The sequence below is a fragment of the Sturnira hondurensis genome, unplaced genomic scaffold, assembly GCF_014824575.4.
Source record: "Sturnira hondurensis isolate 20B ecotype Veracruz unplaced genomic scaffold, ASM1482457v3 Scaffold0013475, whole genome shotgun sequence".
NCBI classification, from domain to species: domain Eukaryota; kingdom Metazoa; phylum Chordata; class Mammalia; order Chiroptera; family Phyllostomidae; genus Sturnira; species Sturnira hondurensis.
In genome coordinates, this window is record NW_028086106.1 from 146,145 (window position 1) to 160,462 (window position 14,318).

Below are 14,318 nucleotides of genomic sequence, written 5' to 3' on the forward strand. Positions count from 1 at the left end.
GAACAAACATTTTTCTGGAAAGTCTACTTCTTTTAGATTCTCAGAATGGGGCTGTGACCAAAGGACATGAAGGATTATGGTGTTCCAGATTAGTTAGATGTCTCCCTCTTTTTCCTGGTGGGTCAAAGGGGAAGGTTTTCCATGGAGGTGACACTGAAGCTACTTCTTGGTCATTGAATAGAAGGAAAGTTTTGTGGGCTGAGTCATTGTCCCTGTAACTGGAGGAAGGGAATGGAGGACACCTGGCCCATTGTCTAGTCCTCGTTCTTCATGCTGAGATGGGGTCACTGTAAGCAGGACTTAACTCCTGCCTCCATTTTGTTTGTCTGTAAGGTACTGCTACTTAGAAATTATGCTCATAACTTTTTTACTTAGTGAACGAGTAAGACTTTAGTTTACTAAACTAAACTTGTTACTAGTTTAGGAGTGTTAGCTGGAAACTAGCTCATTAATATCAGAGGTATGCCAGTACTATCCTTTATAATGTATTTTCCTTAATTTTTCCAGATTTGTTTGAAAGATACATCATTTCTGAAATCGTGAGTATGTTGCACTTCTTCAGAAATTGTGTTGAATGTATCATGAAAGTCATGTCTTTCCATTTTAGTATGTTGCTTCTATCCTGGTATGCCTGTTTGCCATGAATCTTTTTTACAAAGAGGTGGCATAGCAGAAGTCCTATAGTCTAGTCCCCTACTGGTTAGCTGCATGTCCTTGGGTTAGTTACTTAATCTCCAGGAACCTCAGCTTCTTCATGTGTAAAATGGGGATAATTAAGTCTTTTACTTTGGATGGTTGTTGTGAGGATTAATTGAAATAAGGTGTGCATGGTGGGTACTTAATAGATATTAGAGTCTTTAAATTGCATCTTCAGGACTGCTGTTTGGAGATTTGACTATGATAAAGGAGGTAACTGATTTGAACGTTTCCCTGGGAATATGCTGAAGTAGCCATCAGTACTACAAAATTAACTTTTTAGAAACGGAATTTTAAGTTGATTTCTAATAAGCTTTCAGCATTCATATGAGCTCATGAAGTATAGGAAATTTAGATTTACCTATTAGTACCACCTGATAATAGTGAAGACATGTGCAGTATGTGGTCAAGATAATAGTTACAATGTAGATTACACAAGAGCTAGACTACTGGAAAATAAGAAAAGAAGATATGTGGGGACTTCGGCCAAGATGGAGGCATAGGTGGAAACACTGTGCCTTCTCCCACAACCAAGTTTGAATACAACAAAGGTTTGGAGAACAAAGATGCAGCCAAAAGACAGAAAATTGAATTATACGGAAGTCCGACAAAAACTAACCATTCAACGGGGATGGTAAGAGGGGCAGAGCCAGCAGCAGAGCAGGGTCGGGCAGGAAAGATCCTCAGACCTAGGCGCGCAAGTGGCCCGGAACCAGTCAGGGTGTGGGTCAGACTGACCTCGGTGGCACATTCGCGCACAGTGAGGTGGACCACGCAGGCCCCAGGGGGCGAGGGCTGATGGCGGTGGCACACTCGAGAGCAGTGGGACGAAATGCGTGGGCCCAGTAACAGTGGCAGCTGCAGCATCTGTGGGGGCCGCGGCAGCAGGCGGTAGACAGGACGCCATTGTTCCTCTTTGATCCTGCTCCCACATACAGCATCACAACCCAGCAACTGGGTTGCCCTGCTCTGGTGAACACCTTAGGGCTCTGATACTGCCATGGAACAGGCACGAACAGCCCAAAATATGGCGCAAGAAGAACTCAAAGCCCCAGAGTCTATAACTCGAAGTGACCAAGAAATTGCCAGCCTCTCAGAGGCACAGTTCAAGACACTGTTTATCAGGATGCTCACAGAACTGGTTGATTATAGTCACAAATTAGAGGAACATATGAAGGCTTAACTCATTGAAATGAAGGGAGATGTCCAGGAAACCAATAGCGATGGAAAGGAAACTGGGACTCAAATCAATGGAATGGACCAGAAGGAAGAATGAAACATCCGACCAGAAAGGAATGAAGAAATGAGAATTCAAAAAAATGAGGAGAGGCTTAGGAACCTCCAGGACATCTTCCAGTGTTCCAACATCCAGATTATAGGGGTACCAGAAGGGGGAAAGAAACAGCCACAAGTGGAAAACTTATTGGAACAAATAATAAAGGAGAACTTCCCCAGTCTGACAAAGGAAATAGACTTCCAGGAAATCCAGGAAGCTCAGAGGGTCCCAAAGAAGTTGGACCCAAGAAGGAACACACCAAGGCACATCATCATTACATTAGCCAAGATTAAAATGAAGGAGAGAATCCTAGAAGCAGCAAGAGATAAGGGGACAGTCACCTACAAAGCAGTACCCATCAGACTGTCAGCAGATTCCTCAAAAGAGACCTTACAGGCAAGAAGGGGCTGGAAAGAAGTATTCCAAGTCATGAAATCCAAAGACCTACAGCCAAGATTGCTCTATCCAGCAAAACTTTCATTTAGAATGGAAGGACAGATAAAGTGCTTCTCAGATAAGGTCAAGTTCAAGGAGTTCATCATCACCAAGCCCTTATTATATGAAATGCTAAAGGGACTTATATAAGAAAAAGAAGATAAAAAATATTAACAGTGAAAGGACAGCAAACTCACAGTTATTAACAACCACACCTAAAACAAAAGAAAATATGAGGACAGCTAGATCAGGAGTGGAACCTTAGAAATGGAGATCACATGGAGGGTTAGCAACAGGGGAGTGGGAGGAGGAGAAGGGGGTAGAAGGCACAGAAAATAGCATAGATGGTAGGTAGAAAATAGATAGGGGGGAGGGCGAGAATAGTGGGGGAAATATAGAATCTAAAGAACTTGAGACACGTGGTTATAAACCTGGGGCGGGGAGAATGGGGGAGGTTGTGTGCCAGTGGAGGGGAATGAATGGGGGAAATTAGAATAACTGTCATGGTATAATCAATAAAATATATTTTTAAAAAAAGAAAAGAAGATATGTTACTTTAATTCTCCCTTGCTTGTGTAGTTATGACATGGTTAGGTGGGGATTTTTATATTTAATTTTCAATTAACATTTATTTTCATTTAAAAATATTGCTTATCAATATTTTTTAAAATATATTTTATTGAATATGCCATTACAGTTGTCCTATTCTCTTCCTTCATTCCCCTCCACCCTGCACACCCCCCATCATTCCCCCCTTTCGTTTATATCTATGTGTCACAAGATCCTTAGATTCTATATTTCCCATACTATTCTTTCCCTCCCCCTTGTCTATTTTCTACCTATTGTCTATGTTACTTATTCTCTGTACATTCTCCTCCCTTCTCTTTCTCCCATTCCCCTGTTGGTACCCCTCCATGTGATCTCCATTTCTAAGGTTCCATTCCTGATCTAGCTGTCCTCATATTTTCTTTTGTTTTAGGTGTGGTTGTTAATAACTGTGAGTTTGCTGTCCTTTCACTGTTCCTATTTTTTATCTTCTTTTTCTTAGAAAAGTCCCTTTAGCATTTCATATAATAAGGGCTTGGTGATGATGAACACCTTGAATTTGACCTTATCTGAGAAGCACTTTATCTCCCTTCCATTCTAAATGAAAGCTTTGCTGGATAGAGCAATCTTGGCTGTAGGTCTTTGGATTTCATGACTTGGAATACTTCTTTCCAGCCCCTTTGTGCCTGTAAAGTCTCTTGAGAAATCAGCTGACAGTCTGATGGGAAGTCCTTTGTAGGTGACTGTCCCCTTATCTCTTGCTGCTTCTAGGATTCTCTACTTCATTTTAATCTTGGCTAATGTAATGATGATGTGCCTTGGTGTGTTCCTTCTTGGGTCCGACTTCTTTGGGACTCTCTGAGCTTCCTGGATTTCCTGGACGTCTATTTCCTTTGCCAGACTGGGGAAGTTCTCGTTTATTACTTGTTCAAATAAGTTTTCCACTTGTGGCTGTTTCTTTTCCCCTTCTGGTACCCTTATAATTTGGATGTTGGAGCATTTAAAGATGTCCTAGAGGTTCCTAAGCCTCTCCTCATCTTTTTGAATTCTCGTTTTTTCATTCCTTTCTGGTTGGATGTTTCGTTCTTCCTCTGGTCCATTCCATTGATTTGAGTCCCAGTTTCCTTTCCATCACTATTGGTTTCCTGTGCATTTCCCTTTATTTTAATTAGTTTAGCCTTCACTTGTTCCTCTAATTTGTGACTGCAATCAACCAGTTGTGTGAGCATCTTGATCACCAGTATTTTGAAATGTGCATCTGATAGGTTGGCTATCTTTTGGTCACTTCGAGTTATAGGCTCTGGGGCTTTGAGTTCTTCTTAAGCCATGTTTTGGTCTGTTCACAACTGTTCCGTAGCAGGATCGGAGCCCTACGTTGTTCACTAGAGCAGGGCAACTAAGTTGCTGGGTTGTGATGCTGTATGTGGGGGTGGGGTCAAAGAGGAACAATGGCGTCCTGTCTGCCGCCTGCTGCCGCAGCCCCCAGGAGCTCTGCAGCCGCCACCGTCACCGGGCCCACACGTTTCTTTCCACTGCATGCGAGTGTGCCACCGGTGTCAGCCCTCCACCACTGGGTTCGCCTGCTGGAGCCTGTATGGTCCGTCTCACTGTGGGCGAATGTGCGACCGCAGTCAGTCTGCCCCACACCCTGACTGGTTCCGGGCCACTTGCACGCCTAGGTCTGAGGATCTTTCCTGCCTGACCCGGCTCTGCTGCTGGCTCTGCCCCTCTTACCATCCCGGTTGAACGGTTAGTTTTTGTCGGGCTTCCATATAATTCAATTTTCTGTTTTTTGGCTGGGTTTTTGTTCTCCAAACCTTTGTTGTATTCAGACTTGGTTGTGGGAGAGGGCACAGTGTTTCCACCTATGCCTTCATCTTGGTGGAAGTCCCTGTAGTTAGTTTTTAAAATGTTATTTGATATAATTGGATTACAGAATGTTTATGAACAAAAAGTTAAAAAAATCATATATGTTACACTCTATTATTTTTGTATGGTTTACACATTTGTGAAAAAGGGTATATATTTATATCTTTTTTAGTTATGTAGTTACCATATCTTATTGCAACATAATCATCTTTATTATTTAAAATGCTATGTGATAGTTCATCACCTATTATTGTCCCTATTATTATATTTAGGTGTTTTTTTTTCAGTTTTAAATAATGCAGCTGGGAGCATTTGCAGACAGATACATTTTTTTATATTTTGAATTATTTTTTGGATGAATAGTTTCTCAAGAGTGTTTGACTGAATTCTCTTAAGGAATTGTTGTAACATACTGTGCTATAAAATATGCTCTGGCAGTCAATCAATAACTTCCATTTTAACGAATCCAGTGCTTGTATCTTCTCAGACATCTATAACATTCACCACTTCCTCATTTATAAACCATACTTTTTAAACTACTGTGACACCACTGTTTCCGCTTTTTAATCTCAATCTGAATCTCAGCTTTGCCTCATAATACCTTTATGACCTTAACTATTCACCTAACCTTTCTGAGCTTCAGTTTCCTTGTTGGTAAAATAAGCATAATAATATCTATTCACCATATCTTTCCGGTTAAATAACACACAAGAGCCAAGCTCAGTGTCTGGCACACAGTAGGGTGTCAAAATGTTTCCTTTTTCTTTCTGTCTCTGGCTTCTTCCTTTCTGCCTTTGATGTGTAGGTCTTTCTTACCTTGGAAAAAAATTACTCTAATTTTAGTACCTTAACTGGATATTGTCTTATATATATGACAGGCTGTCAGATAAGAAAGCAATTTGAGTGTGTTTCTGATAGAATGGGCTTAATGTTCATCTTCCCAACAATAGTACAGTTCTGTATTAAGTCTTTTGGATGTGAGATACCTGTTTGACTTACACAAAACTGAAAGTTGGATTTTCTCTCACAGCTTCCATTGGAGTATTCTTGTTGTGGATGAAGCTCACAGGTTGAAAAACCAAAGGTCCTTGCTGCATAAGACACTTTCAGAGGTAAACTCACAGGGTAGTCTTAGTTTTTATACAACTCCCTTTTAAAATATATTAATTCAGGCCTGTAAAGAGCAAATTAAGTTGAAGCATTATTTTCAGTCACATTTCTTCAGGGATGAATGAACATTTTTTGGGTGACAGCAGAGGTACTTAATGGCTTAACTCCTTCCTCTATCTTTTATATGTTTACTAAAATCTGGTTATCCATGAATAAGTCCCTACTCCAATAAAATAAATTGTATTTTTGAAAATGTTTGAATTCTCTTTAAAGGGGAAATTTCTTTGAAAAATAATTTTTTATGATTCTTCTGTCTGTAATACAGATATAAGTGATATATTGTACCCCCTCCACATTTACCTATTTAAAAAATGTGATGGTTTACATAGAGTCACAAAGCAACATATTTCATGCCATTGAATATTACCTTGAGCCTTTCTCAACTTTCTCATTTGAGTATGACATCCTTGATATCCTTTTCTTTTCTTGATCTCTGGCATCATTCTGGCAAAGTAGATGAGAAAAGTCACTGTCGCTGAAGGTTTGCCACCTTTTCTGAGGAGCCTGTGGAACAGCTAGTACATATGAAGTACACCTTTCTCCTTGACCAAATAAAGGCCTTGTTCATTCGTGAGATCACATGTGTGAATTTCTATAACCATCATTGAAGTTTGGTTCCTGTCTTATAAACAATTAATAAATTTGGAGGTCATTCAGAGAGAAGTATTAGATCTGGATTTTATATTTACTGGCTCAAAGTTGCAGTTTTTAGCATTTTAATACAGATATGGCTGCTATTATTAGCCCAGTCTCAAAGATTGCTATCCCCTAGTGAGTTCCCATCTGCTCTATGGTCCTTTGATTTCTTTTTTTTCCCATGTTTTATTTATTTTTAGAGGGAAGGAGAGAGAGGGAGAATGAAAGGGAGAGAAGGAGATGTGGAAGAGAATTGATCAGTTGCCTCTCACACTGCAAACTGGACCTGGCCTGCAGCCCAGGCATATGCCTTGACTGGGATTTGAACTGGTGACTTTTTGTTTCACAGGCCTGTACTCAATCCACTGAGCCACACCAGCCAAAGCCAGTTCCCCACTAAATCTTGATCATCGTAGTTTGGTCTTTCCTAGTTTTGAATTTCATAAAAATGGAGTAGATGCATTTTTACAATTAAAAAGAGACGTAACTGTTTTATGTCATGTTTTTTTCAAATTAATATATCGTGACTATATCTCCATATCATTATTTTTTCAAAAGTTACTTTTCATTGCTATATATTTGACCTTATGTTTCTATGTGATTTGTTTAATGATCCCTCAATTTTTGGATATTGATGTTTGTTCTGAATTTTTCTATTTTTCTATACTTTTATTTGCCTTGTTTCATATTTCTCTTTTTTTCTTATTGTTGTTCAAGTACAGTTGTCTTTATTTGCCCCCCACCAATCACACCCACCCTAGCCATCCCAACCTTCCACTCTTGACCTTACCCCACTTTGGCTTTGTTTATGTGTCCTTCACAACAGTGTCCCCATCCCTACCTCCCACACTCTCCCCCCTGTTATCCCCTCACTTCCCATCTGGTTACTGTCAGTTCGTTCTTAATTTCAGTGTCTTTGGTTATATCCTGTTGCTTGCTGTTTTGTTGATTAGGTTCCACTTATAGGTGAGATCATATGGTATTTGTCTTTCACTGCTTGGCTTATTTCACTTAGCATAATGCTCTCCAGTTCCATCCATGCTGTCGTGAAGGGTAGGAGCTCCTTCTTTCTTTTTGCTGTGAAGTATTCCATTGTGTAAATGTACCGTAGTTTTTGATCCACTCATTTACTGATGGGCACCTGGGCTGCTTCCAGCAGTTGGCTATTCAAAATTGTGCTGCCATGAACATTGGAATGCATAGGTTCTTTTGAAATGATGGTTCAGGATTCTTAGGTTTTTTATCCCAAGAGTGGAATTGCCAGGTTAAAAGGCAGTTCCATTTTTAGTTTTCAGAGGAAATTCCATACTGTTTTCCACAGTGGGTACACCAGTCTGCGTTCCTACCAACAGTGCACTAGGGTTCCCTTTTCTCCACAACCTCACCTTGTACTTGTAATGTTTGTTGATTTGTTTATGATGGCCATTCTGACCAGTGTGAAGTGGTATCTTATGGTTCTTTTAATTTGCATCTCACTAATGGCTAGTGATGCTGAGCATCCTTTCATATGTCTCTGAGCCATTCTTCTTGGAGAAGTGTCTGTTTGGGTCCTTTGCCCATTTTTTAATTGGTTTATTTGTCTTCCTGGAGTTGAGTTGTGAGTTCTTGATATATTTTAGAGACCAAACCCTTGTCCGAGGTATCATTGGCAAATATATTTTCCCATATGGTTGGTTCCCTTTTCATTTTGTTGATGTTTTCTTTAGCCGTGCAGAAGCTTTTTATTTTGATGAGAACCCACGTGTTTAATCTCTCCTTTATTTCCCTTGCTGGAGGAGATGTAGTGGTGAAAATATTGCTGTGTGGAGTATATGAGGTTTTCCTGCCTATATTTTCCTCTTACACTTTTATGGTGTTATGACCTATATATATGTCTCTTATCCATCTTGAGCTTACTTTTGTATATATTGTAATTTGGTGGTCAAGTTTTATTTTTTTTGCATGTAGCTGTCCAGATCTTTCAACACCATTTGTTGAAGAGGCTAGTTTTACTCCATTTTATGCTTCTGTCCCCTTTGTGGAATATTCATTGACTGTAGAAATTCGGGTTTATTTCTGGGCTCCTTGTTCTGTTCCATTGATCTATGTGTCTGTTCTTATGCCAGTACCATACTGTTTTCATTACTATGGCCTTTTAATATAGTTCGATGTCCAACTATAGCTTGTTCTTTGTTCTCAAAATTGCAGCAGCTATTTGGGGTCATTTATGGTTCCATATAAAGTTTCAAAATGTTTCTTCTATATCTGTGAAATTTGACATTGGTATTCTAATAGGGATTGCATTGAACATTTTGATGATGTTAATTCTTTCAGTCCATGAACACAGTATATGCTTCTATTTATTTGTGTCTTCTTTAATTTCTTTCTTCAGTTTTGTGTAGTTTTCTGAGTACAGGTATTTTACCTCCTTGGTTAGGTTTATTGCTAGGTACTTTATTTTCCTTATTGGTATATCAAATGGGATTTTTTTTTTCCTGATTTCTGTTTTTGATATTTCATTGTTGGTGCACAAAAATGCCTTCGATTTCTGAATATTGACTTTGTATCTCTCTGCTTTGCCAAATTCACTTGTTAGGTTGTGTAGTTTTTTAGTGGAGTCTTTAATGTCACCTGGAAACAATGATGGGTTTGCATCCTCTTTTCCAATTTGGTTGCCTTTTATTTCTTTTTCTTGTCTGATCGCTGTGGCTGGGACTTCCAATACTCCGTTGAAAAGAAGTGGTGAAAGTGGACATCCTTATCTTGTTCCTCATCTTAGTGGGAAAGCTTTTAGCTTTATCCCATTGGGTATGGTGTTGGCTGTATGTTTCACGTATGTGGTCATAATTATGTTGAGGTGTACTCCTTCTACTCCCAGTTTACTGGATGTTTTTTATTTTAAATGGATACTAAACCTTATTAAATGCTTTTTCCTCCTCAATTGAAGTGATCATGTGTTTTTTCTTATTTCTATTGTTTATGTGATGTATTATGTTTACTGATTTGTGAATATTGTACCATCCTTGCAATTCCTAGGATGAATCCCACTTGATCATGGTGTATGATCTATTTAATGTATTTCTGGATTCAGTTTCACAATATTTTGTTGAGGATTTTAGCTTCTATGTTCATCAGCGATATTGGCCTGTAGTTTTCTTTCTTCATTGTGTCTTTCTCTGGTTTTGTGAATAGGATTATGCTGGCTTCACACAGAGTTTGGGAGCCTTCCTTATTTTTGGAAGTCATGGAATAGTCTGTGAAGAGTGGGGGTAACCACTTTCTTAAATGTTTTGTAAAATTGTCCTGAGAAACCATCGAGTATAGGGCTTTTGTTCACCACGAGTTTTTTGATTATTGCTTGAATTTTGACATCTGTTAGTGGTCTCTTCAGGCTTTCTGATTCTTCTTCATTCAGTTTTGGAATATTAAATTTTTCAAGGAATTTGTACCCTAAACTAAGGTTTCAAATTTCTTGGCATAGCGTTGTTTGTAATAATTTCTTACAGTCCTTTGTATTTATTTTCTGATTGTGTTTATTTGGGTCCTCTCTTTTTCCTGACGAGCCTGTTAAAGATGTGTCGATTTTGTTTATCTTTTCAAAGAACCAGCTTTTGGTTTTATTGATCCTGAAATTATACTTTTAGTCCTTATGTCATTTAATTCTGCTCTGATCCTGGTTATTCCCTTCCTTTTTCTCACTATGGGTTTTGTTGTCATTCCTCCAGTTCTTATAGGTGTAGGGCCAGGTTGTTTGTTTGAAGGGTTTCTATCTTTCTTAGGTAGGCCTGTATTGCTAAGAATTTCTCTCTCAGGACCGCCCTCGCTGTGTCCCATAAACTTTGGACTATTGTGAGTTCATTTTCACTTGTTTCCAGAAAAGTTCTGATTTCTTCTTTGATCTTATTGTAAACCCATTCATTGTTAATAGCATGCTGTTCAATCACCAAGAATTTGAAAGTTTTTAAATTTTTTCTTTGCATTTGGTTTCTTGTTTCAAACCCTCATGGTCTGAGAAAATTCTTGATAGGATTTCATTTTTCTTGAATTTGTTGAGGCTTATTTTATGTTCTATCTTTGAAAATGTTCCATGGGCATTTGAATATAATGAATAATTTGCTGCTTTGGGATGACAGGTTCTGTATATATCATTTAAATACATTAGATTTAGGGCATTGTTCAATGCTGCAATATCCTTCTTGATATTTTGTTTGTTAAGATCTGTCTATTTTTGACAATGGGGTATTAAAATCTTCTGGTATAATTGTGTTGCTGTCAATGTCTTTCTTGAAGTCCTCTAAGATTATCCTTATATATCTGGGTGCTCCTGTTTTGTGTGCATATATATTACAATGTTGATGTCTTCTTGATGAATTCTTCCTTTGAGTATTACAAAGTATCCTACTGTGTCTTTTTTTACGGAGTTTATTTTGAAGTCTATTTTGTCTATTATAAGTATTGCTACCCTGGCTTTTTTGTCATGTCCATTTGCTTGGTATATTTTTTCTAACCCTTTCAGTCTATGTAGGTCTTTTGTTCTGAGGTGGGTCTCCTGCAGGCAGCATATGTGTGGGTCATGTTTTCTTATCCATTCAGCTGCCCTGTGTCTTGTTTGGAGCATTTAATCCATTTACATTTAAGGTTATTATGGATGGGTTCCTTTGTTTTTAAAGATTTTATTTTTTTCAGAGAGATGGGGAAGTGAGTGAGAAAGAGAGAGAATGAAACATCAATGTGTGGTTGCCTCTAGCACACCCCATACTGGGGACCTGGCCTGCAACCCGGGTGTGTGTCCTGACTGGGAATTGAACTGGCGACCCTTTGGATCACAGGCCTGTGCTCAGTCCACTGACCTACACCAGCCAGGCTGATGGGTTCTTATTCATTGTCATTTTACTCCCTTTGTACCCGTGTTCCTCTAGCTCTCATTATTTTTCTTCCTTTTCTTAAAGCAGCCCCTTTAGCATATCTTGCAGGGCTGGTTAAGTGGAGGTGCATTCTTTCAGCTTTCTTTTATCTGGGGAACTCCTTATTTCCCCTTCCATTTTAATTGAGAGCCTTGCTGGATAGTGTAGTCTTGGTTGGCGGCCTTTGCTTTTCATTACTTGGAATTTTTCTTGCCAATCCCTTCTGGCTTGTCGCGTTTCCATTGAGAAGTCAGCTGACAGCCTTTTCAGGGCTCTCTTGTATGTTACTTCCTGTTTCTCCCTTGCTGCCTTTAAGATTCTCTCTTTGTCTTGGTATTTTGCCATTTTAATGATGATGTGTCTTGGAGTGGGCCTCTTTGGGTTTCTCTTGATTGGGACCCTCTCTGCTTCCTAGATTTGTGCTGCTTTTTCTCTTATTAAATTAGGGAAGTTTTCCATCAGTACTTTTTCAAACAGGTTTTCTATCCCTTGCTCCTCTTATTCTCCTTCTGGTGTCACTATTATACAGATATTATTATGTGTCGTGTTGTCTTGCATTTTCCTTAATCCCTCTTCATCCTATTTGACTTTTTTTGCTCTTTCTGGGTGTTTTTTTTTCTACCTTGTCCTCCAGGTTGCTAATTTGCATTGTCTCCTTCATCTAGCCTGCTTTTGATTCCTTCTACTGTGTTCCTGAATTCAGAAATTGTATTTTTAACCTCTTCTTGGCTTTTGTTGCTAGCTTCTATGTCCTTTTTCATGCCTGTGTAATTCACAGTAAGTTCCTTATAGCTAGCTTCCTTGTAGTTTTTGGTACAATCTCAGTGAGCTCATTGAGCTTCCTTATACCCATTATTTTGAACTCAACATCTCATAGTTGACTTGCCTCTATTTCATTGAGCATTCTCTCTGAGAATGCCTCCTTTCCTATAGTTTGGGTGTTGTTTCTTTGTCTTCCCATTATTTGAGATATTCCTCATTTGCCTCTGCTTCTTAAATTGATTTGTTTTGACTCCCTGAGTTTGTGGTGTGAACTTCTGTGGTAGGAGACCTGTGAGATTCAATGGTGCAGTCTCCTTGAGCTCTTGAACTTGCTGCTGTTGGGATGCCCTTTCTACCATTTATGTGGCTTCGTGGATGTAATTGTTTTTTAATTGTGTTTGGGTAGTTCTTTGTTGGATCATTCTCTCCAGCTGGTTGAGTGAGGATCACTCCTCCCACCACATCTTGGATGGTGTTGTGCTGGTGCTGCCAGAATAAAACCACAAAGCCCAGGGGAAAAACCAACATCTGCAAAAATATCTCCCCCTGTAATCCCACTATCAATAGGAAATGAACCAGTATTAATAAGGGTGTAAAGAGATTAAGACTATTATAAGAAGGGCAGAATTAAACTGTAGTATAAAATCTAGTGACTTAATATGCATAAACTTGCTGGGAAAAAGTGAATGTTAAAAAGCTATGCAGGAAAGAAATTGTTGTTAATCATGTAGAAGACCACAGTGGATTTTGTCTAGGTAGCCTCTGGTATTTGCTGATGTTTTTTCTTTCTGGATCCACCTCTACAAATATCTTATGTTGACCCCGTCTGACCTTATTCAGCCTGCTCTGACATTGCCAGGAATCTATTCTCTGTGCCTGTCTCCTTCAGATATTAATGTAATCACTCCACACTTAGTAGTCAGGCTTAAGCCCCATAGGGCTGGGCAGAGCCCCCTTTGTGTTGGGGCTATTGTTTCTCCTCAGGCCGCTACTATTTGGACGGGAGTGGTCTGCCTGAGCAGGACTCTGCACTGGCATCCTTGGTGACTATTCCGTTAGTTCTCTCCCCAAAGCTTCTGTCCCCAGTCTCTCCTTAGGCATCACCAGTCCACTCTGTAGCCACTTTTGCCAGAGTCCTGGGTAAGTGGTTGTGAATGAAAATTTGTGGATTGGCCCTTTAAACAGCTCTTTGAATTTCTAGCCATCTGTCTCTGGGAGAGAGCAGCCCTGCTGCTTTTCGTCATCAGTTCTCTGTGTACCTTTTGGGCTTGGGTACTCTAGGCTGGGGATCTCTGCTTAGGGTTTCCACTCCATTCTTCTCAGGAGGTCCAACTGGCTGCTTCAGTATATCTCTGGTGCTGCTGCCTGTGGACAGTCAGGCAGCTTTCTTGAATTCCAACTGTACTCCTTACCAGTCAGTGCTGTGAAGATGATTCTTTTGTCAGACTGAAGTTACCAGGCTTATCTCTTGCTATTTAGTTGTTTGTTTGGGGTGATTTCTCCTCATTTTAGTTGTAATTCCTAGTTGGTTCTAGGAGGATGTGGCTTCCATTTACTCATCCATCATCTCACCTCCCCTTCCTTTGCCTTCCTTTTAGGGCCTTGTAACAGTGCCTCTTCCCCAAGAGGTTTATATATGCTGGTGCTCAATTTCATAACAGACTGCTTCATAAACTACCAACTTGGTTTACTATTTTACAAGGGGGGAAGTACATATAGTAAAAGAACACTAGGTTTGGAGTGGGGAAACTTAAATTTTGTGGCTGGTTTCAGAGCCTTTTCTTATTATTCATAAGGAAACTACAGCTCAGAGGGATTAAGTGAAGACACTGTTCTATATTATCTAAGAAATATTTTTAGGTGAGGTTTAAATTGCAGATAACCAATTGGTTGGAAAAAATACACTTACTAATATAGCTGAGAAGTGCCTTTTCTCTCGAGCTTGTTTGTAAATGTTGGAAGCATCCTAAATGTGAAACATGAAGAATTGATTATATAATTTATGCTACATTCATACACTACATTTACAAGGTAAGACTATGCTG

At 39.3% G+C, this 14,318-nt stretch overlaps 1 protein-coding gene across 4 annotated transcripts in view; it reads left to right on the plus strand.

The window, feature by feature from the left end:
• The window catches only part of CHD1L (chromodomain helicase DNA binding protein 1 like), a 111,221-nt gene that overhangs the window by 27,021 nt on the left and 69,882 nt on the right, over positions 1-14,318 (plus strand). For all 4 annotated transcript variants that reach the window (XM_037061622.1, XM_037061623.1, XM_037061625.1 and 1 more), the window contains exons 5-6: positions 508-539; positions 5,853-5,934. In XM_037061622.1, coding sequence (XP_036917517.1) covers positions 508-539; positions 5,853-5,934 — 114 coding nt within the window. The remainder of the gene's footprint in view (positions 1-507; positions 540-5,852; positions 5,935-14,318) is intronic.